Source organism: Rhincodon typus, chromosome 17 (assembly GCF_021869965.1).
Source record: "Rhincodon typus isolate 14 chromosome 17, sRhiTyp1.1, whole genome shotgun sequence".
Taxonomy (NCBI): Eukaryota; Metazoa; Chordata; class Chondrichthyes; order Orectolobiformes; family Rhincodontidae; genus Rhincodon; species Rhincodon typus.
This window is the reverse complement of record NC_063348.1, coordinates 38948627-38955973: the sequence shown is the minus strand read 5'-3', so window position 1 is coordinate 38955973 and position 7347 is coordinate 38948627. Positions and strand designations below refer to the sequence as shown.

The window sequence follows — 7347 nt, the reverse complement described above, 5'->3', positions numbered from 1 at the left end:
TCTGCCTCCCCCTCTCTCCCTATTTATTTCAGAACCCCCTTCCCCTCCCCCATTTCTGAAGAAGGGTCTAGGCCCGAAACGTCAGCCTTCCTGCTCCTCTGATGCTGCTTGGCCTGCTGTGTTCATCCAGCTCTACACCTTGTTATCTCATTCTCCAGCATCTGCAGTTCCTACTATCTCTGCTTTAGGTAGTTACTTTAGTTACTTTCTGTTGCAGTATGGTAATTCTGAATGCTCAGATTAACTATTTGTTCTTTCAGGCAAACAATGCCAATAAAAAGCAAGGTTTATGACAGTCAAGGCCTCCTCATCTATAGCAGGATGGATCGGTGTGATTGTTTGGATGAGGATTGCTTGGGCTGCTTCTACCCCTGCCCTAACTGTGGCTCCCAAAAATGTGGAGTAGAATGTCGCTGTGACCGCAAGTGGTTGTACGAACAGATTGAAATTGAAGGTGGTGAGGTAATTCGCAATAAAAATGTGAACTGAGATTTTGAAGATTTTTGAAAAATATTTTTATTTATAACTCCAAACTAGAATGTGCTATTTCCCTCGGTGATTATTTAGGAATGTAGACTTATCAAAGTATTGGCTAAAGGAACCAAGGTTCGTTCCAGTGAGGGGAAACCAATTGCATATCTTAAAATGTATACTTGCATATTTAATGTTTTAATTTTAGAACATTTTAAATATATGATCAGCAGTGTTAAATGTTTCATGTATGCTGTATGTGTGAATGTCGGCTGGAGGATTGTATTTTATCTACACTGAATTAACACGTTCACTCTTTTTAAGCAATAAATCCTACCTTTTATTGGTTACTTTGTTTACTTTAAATTACCGCATAATTTAAAAATCAGTGCAAAATTAAATTGCCATGGCTAAGCTGTATCCATGTATTAACTGTAAATAAAGCTCATTCCTTTCTCTTAGCATACCTGTGTGGTGCCTGAAGCTATTTATGTGCCTGCTTTTTCAAAAGCAGTGATTACTCATTAATGTATTAGTTTTCGCCAGCAGACCCATGAAATGTTTGTGGTTAGATTAATGTCTTCTTTGAAGCATGACATCTTCAAATCTCCATTGCATACCATTCCATCCCTCTCTTACCATACTTACTCCTTGCATCCCTGTCTTAGTCTGGAGCAGGGCCTCTAGATTTTCCCAACTAGCCAAACTGAAATTGAAATTCCATCTGATATCTCTATTTGACTAACAACTTTGTTTTGTAACGCTCTTGTGATGCACTTTGTGGCATTTAATTGGATTGCAGCTTTTATAGGAACAAGAGCTGACCATTGAATCTGCTCTGCCATTTAATAGGGTCATGACTGATCAAACACTTCAATGCCTTTTACCCACGCAATTCGCATAATTGTAAGGCATTGGTAATCAATTTCTCCTATACTCAAAGGCTAAGTTAGAGAATTCCAAAGGTTCACAAACAGCTGAGTTTAAAAAAAGTTCTTCTCATCTTTAACTCAGGTGGCATCCTCCTTAGTATTAAAATTGTTTCCCGTAGGTGTAGACTCTCAAACCATGAGAAGCATCTTAGCTGCATCTTCCCTCTATCCCTTTAAATATTTTGTGAGTTTCAATATGATCACAATTTACTCGTCAAAACTCATTGAATACTGGCCCAGTTTGCCCAATTTTTTTCTCTCGGGTAGTCCCCATCTTGAACTATTTTTGTGAACCTAATAATTTTTTGTAAGTGAACACTTGAGATCTACCTTCAGATTTAAAGTGCCTCCGTAAGTGGCAAGATGATTTGACTTTGTGGGGGAATACCCGATTTGCTCTCATTTGATCATTTAACAACAAACATTAGAGAGGTCAGGGAACGTGATTGTGATGTATACATAGGTGTCATGACTTTCAAGGATGTCACTGGGGGCAGTGTATGAAAGAAATATGTGGCCAAGGATGTGTTACTTAAGCTAATGATCCCGAAAAGGGTAAATTGTGAAGACTGCATATGTTATAGATATTTTCTAATCAACCCGTTCAGAGATGTTATTACACTTATCTGGAGCAGGGATCCCTACCTCTGGACTTGGAGGCCTTGGTTCAAATCCCACCTGCTCCAAGTCCAGAGGTAGGGACGCTGCCACTGCACCACAAGAGCCCCATTTCTCAATGTCTAACCATACTTAATTGCTTTTGTGATAAACTACATCCTGGTTTTTAAAAAAGTCTCTTGTTAAGAGACAATAGTAGTTGATTGCCTTTCTCAGGATTGTTCACACAGCGTTCTACTATGTTCAAGTGGTAGTTTCTCTATCTCTGAGCCAGAAGGCTAAGGTTCAAGTCCCACTTGCTCCAGAGGTGGGTCAGAACATGTCTAAACAGGTTGACTAGAAATATATTCTACTGTGCACAAACACTGCAGCTTCTTACAGAGGCCTCAGTTATAACTGTGTTGTATGAGAAGCAAAACCACTATAGTTAACTGTACAAATTTCTATTGTGTAAATCTCCTACATACCTGTGGTTACATGTATGCTCACTAGGTGTCAGCAAAAGACTTAATTTAAGCAGTTACTCATAATACCATGGACATTTAAAGTCTGATTCTGTAGTTTAAATATTCCATTTTGTACATTAAAAATGATTAAAAATATGATTTCCCTTCCCAGAGTATTAACCTTCAGAAGCATGCAAACTAAGAACAGCTGAATAACCCAGATGGCCGTTATTTGTTGGGTGCATTTGCACAAATTAGCATAATATGAATAATATTTATTCATTTGTCTGACATATATTGTGCCAAATAGACATGCTTCACATGACTGACATAACAACTAACATAAGCCCATTATTTTGATTGTGTGCAGAAATACTCAGAGAAAACCCCCAAGCAACACTGCCCCCCGCCCCGCCCCCCCCCCCCCCCCCCCCATTCTAAAAATTGCATTGTCAAATTGTGGGAGAGGCTTTGGCTCTTTTTAGTAGCCTTTGCATGAAGCGGAGTTTCTTAATGTCTTTCCTGAATGGCCTGGCTCTTATTTTAAGGTTATGTCCACCATGTACATGAGACATTTTCAAGCAAAGTGTTAGTGGTCAGAGGCAGGAAGGCTTTTGGCTGATTACCCACTGGACCAGACAGGGTAGGCACTGTGGCAGTTGTCAATCATTCCTATATTGTAACCACATGACAATAACAAATAAGTGTCAATTACAAGTAGTAGATCACATTTATGACTTAAGATGAAATATACACAAATCTAACCATGTAAAAAATTGTTTGGACATGACCACACTGTTCAATGTGTTTGCTGTAAATTATTTATCATCTTTTTCCCATATTATAACAGTGGTTACACTTCAAAGATACCTCATTGGTGGCAATTCACTTTACGATGTCTTGAGCAGAGAGCTGTTGTATGATTCAAAATCTGTCTTCTAAGCCTTTTTTTCCTGTTGCAAGATACTTCAGTGTGGTACTGTGGGGCTTTGACACTGTCAGAGATGCTAGCTGTCACGTTAAGCTATTTGACCAAGGCTGAATTGGTTTAGTGAAAGCAAAAGTCCCGTGACATCATTTTAAAGAAGGAGAAGGGAGCTAGTCCCAGTACCATTCCCAGTTTATATCTTTCATAACATCATTGACCAGAAACAGATTCCTCTGGTTATTCTCACATTCCTATTTGTTGGACTTGCTGTTTGTAGGTTGCTTGCCACATTTCTCTATATTTCAATAGTGACCACTGCTGTAAAGCACTTCAGGCCATCCTGAAGTTGTGAAAGGTGCCATAGAAATGTAAGTCTTATTTATGCAGAAATGGAAACAAGCAACTGGCAAATGCAGAGATACTCCAATAGAGGGCGCCACAACTGCAATATTCTACTGCAGTTCACGGTTTCACCTCCAATTGCCATTAATGTGCCTTTTATAACTAATAAATCTTGCCAACCATGAGTCCTATATAATTACCAATTGCATGCAATGTGCAGAACGGCTACAATGTATTTAACTTCCAAATAATTGTTGAAGGTATTAACAGGCAAAATTGTTAATTCTATATATGTGATATAGGTAGAACACTTAGGTCATCCAGTGATTGTGAAATGTGTGATAAAATGCAAGTTTTTTTCTTTAATATTAAAGTATCAAATGAAGGAACATCACAAGGTCCAGTTAGCCCAGTGTCAATGGATGTTTTTTTGTGTATCAGAAAACACAGGAATGAAAGGTTATTTTGAACTTCACTTGCACAGCTTGCCTTGTTGTGTGTTCTTGCATTTACTCCCTCCCGAGAACCCCGCAAGGAAGGATGAGAGTTATCAGAAACTGTGGTTAATTATAAGACCATAAGATAATAAAATGTAGGAGCAGAAGTTACCCATCCCATCTGCTCCGCCTTTCAGTGAGATTGTGGTAATCTGATAATCCTCAACTTCATTTTTCTCCCTTTATTTCTGTAACCATTGACACCCTGATTGATTTTAAAACAAGTCTGTTTGAACTTTGAATGGGCTTAATAACCCAATCTGTACAGCCCTCTGCTTTTAAAAACAAATTCCACAGATTCATTGTCCTCTGAAAGAAGGAATTCATTATCTCTGTCTTGAATGTGCAGTCCAAGACTCTGAGTTTATGCCTTCTGGACTTGATTGATTGATTGATTGATTAATTTTGGAGATTGCATTGGATTCCACCAAACGTGATGATCTCCTGGGTGGAGAATTGAGATGTCTCGGTGGAGATCCTGATGAGGAATGATGTGTAAACCTGGCTCCTGATAGTCTGAGTAATTATGTCTAATTAGCCATTGTACTGATTGTTATCATGCAATGAAGTAAATCTTTTGTTAAAACAAGTTCTTCTTGTTAAAACCCACTCGTGATTCACCTTCAAGCAATGCTAAACAACAAGCTCTTAGATCCTGTGTAGACCATGTCAAAGGATAGGAATTCTGCAAAAATTACCTTATCTCCTGCCTCCCCAAAGTTTGTCCACCATCAGCAAGACAGAAGTCAGAGTGTTGGGTGATACTTCGCACTTGCCTGAATGAGAGCAGTTCCAACAATATTCCAGAAGCTTGACAACATCCAGGACAAAGCAGCCCACATGATTGGCTCCACATTAACAAACGTTTACACCCTTCACCACCAATAGACAATGGCAATGATGTGTACCATCTACAATATTCATAGCTGCAATTCACCAAGAGTCCTTAACCACTACCATCTAGAAGCACTGGAGCAGCAGAAGCATGAGTACACCGCTGCCTGCAATTTCCCATCCATGTTACTCACCATCCATGTTACTCACCATCCAGATAGAGAAATCTGGACTGGAGGTAAGTTAGCTCCAGACCAGCAAAGAGGTTCATGGAGATGGGGTGGAGTGTCACAGCTAAGAAGGTGGAGAAGAGCTTGCTGTAATATCACAGGCTTGCTTGACCCCAGTTTCCACTAGTATTGGGTCTGGACTGGATCCCTCGGTGAGGATCATAGTTTGTACACCATTGTGCAGCAGGCAGAGAATGGTGATGAATTTCTGCAGATGACCAAATTTGAGGAGGATGCTCCGTTGTCCCTCTCAGTTGACAGAGTTAAAGGGATTTGTTTTTATTCACTCGTGATCAAAAACAGCTTTGTATAGTGGTTGCGGCACTTTTATTTTTTGAATATATCTTTCCATGAAGATCATGTCCACTGTGCCTCTTGGTGGATGGAAAATGTATTGTGGAAAGCATAGTGAGCACAGACATCAATAATGAAAGACATGGTATGTCAATGCAGCCTCTGGGTGACAAAATGTATGATGAAAGAGATCTCAAACCCAACATTAAGCCAAGAGTAGCAGTGTTACCAGCTCTCCTGTATACATTGGAGACATATACAGTAGACACTTCAAATACTTTGGGAAATATCACCAGCAATGGTTCCGCAAAATCTTGCAACTCCACTGATACGAGAGGTGCCCTATTATATTTGGTAAAAGCACCACTCTGGTATTGAGGTACCGGTTGCAGTCAGTCAATTGGCTGGGCCACATCATCTTTATACCTGACGCAAGACTTGTAAAATGAGTTCTCTACTCTGGTCATCAACGTGATAAGCGATTACTGGGGCTGAAGGGGATACGCTACAAAGGCATCCTTAAAATCTCCCTAAAAATGTGCACTGACTCATGGGCATCTCTCGCCCAAGGCCCTCCAAATTGGAGAGGAATCATCCACAAAGGTGCCAACCATTTTGAGTCTCTCCAAGAGGCCAAGTTGAGCACAGGAACGAATAATAGAAGGCGCGCATGAAAACCCAAGCATCCCAACCACCTAGGTCAGCAAGCACCGCCTGCCGCATTTGTGGTAGGTTTGAGGATCCAGTATTGGAATATTTAGTGCCTTCAAGATTCACAACAGCGGAGTAGAAGAAAATCAACCTTGATCTGGAGGGACTGCTGAAGAAGAAGAGAATAAGAGAACTGTTTCATACTGTAACCAGGAAGTCTGTAAATTTACGGAGTGGTGGAAATATTTTCCAGCATCAAAGAATGTTCAGATGTTAAAAATCATCAATATTTGCCAGAAGAAGCAAATATTGAGAACAAGAAGAAGTACAACCTATTTGAATTCGTTGATGAAACATTAATGAAGTTGTTCAGACAGCAAAGTAAGGTATGACCAGATCGATACAGCACAGATTTTACTTTGTTGTTAGATAATGAAGCAAAACAAGCTCAAGAGCAACATTTCAATTTTTTTTGTCTTCCAAAGAAGTGCTCTCAGTACCAGTGACAAAGGTAATACTAAATAAAGATCAATCTTCCAGTAACAAAACTTAAGAATGTGGAAATGTATAGATCATCAAAAACATATCTACAGAGGACAGATGAATTTGCCCAAACTACGCAACAAGAGTAAGTAAACTTCAACACAGATGTATCAGTAGATTGAGAATAAAGATTTGCTTGAATAAAATAAAGATGACATGCTTGCAACTCCATTGGGGAGGTGGGGGGATGGTGGATGGGAGCAAATGGTGACAGGGGTGGGAATGGACTGTTGTGTAAGATAATAGTCCCATTCTGCCTGGGACTGAAGATAAAGACAGAGCCATGAAAACGAGCAGCATGCGGCAGGAATCACATGAAGCACATGGCAGAATTTTAAAGCTGTCAGTGCACTCAATATTCATTTTCCTTAACAACAAGGTGCAGGGCTGGATGAACACAGCAGGCCAAGCAGCATCATAGGAGCAGAGAGGCTGACGTTTCGGGCCCAGACCCTTCATCAGAAAAGGGGGAGGGGAAGGGGGTTTTGAAATAAATAGGGAGAGAGTGGGAGGCGGATAGAGGAGAGGATAGGTGGAGAGGAAACAAACAGGTCGAAGAGG

At 40.1% G+C, this 7347-nt stretch overlaps 1 protein-coding gene across 2 annotated transcripts in view; it reads left to right on the top strand.

Annotated features, from left to right (window-relative positions):
• The window catches only part of LOC109928091 (ARL14 effector protein), a 17942-nt gene extending 16908 nt beyond the window's left edge, over positions 1–1034 (top strand). Inside the window, exon 3 of one of the 2 annotated variants that reach the window (XM_020528095.2) lies at positions 261–1034. In XM_020528095.2, coding sequence (XP_020383684.1) covers positions 261–489 — 229 coding nt within the window. In that variant the 3' untranslated portion in view covers positions 490–1034. The remainder of the gene's footprint in view (positions 1–260) is intronic. The other variant, XM_020528096.2, reaches the window with a different exon arrangement.
• The last annotated feature ends 6313 nt before the right edge of the window (positions 1035–7347 follow it).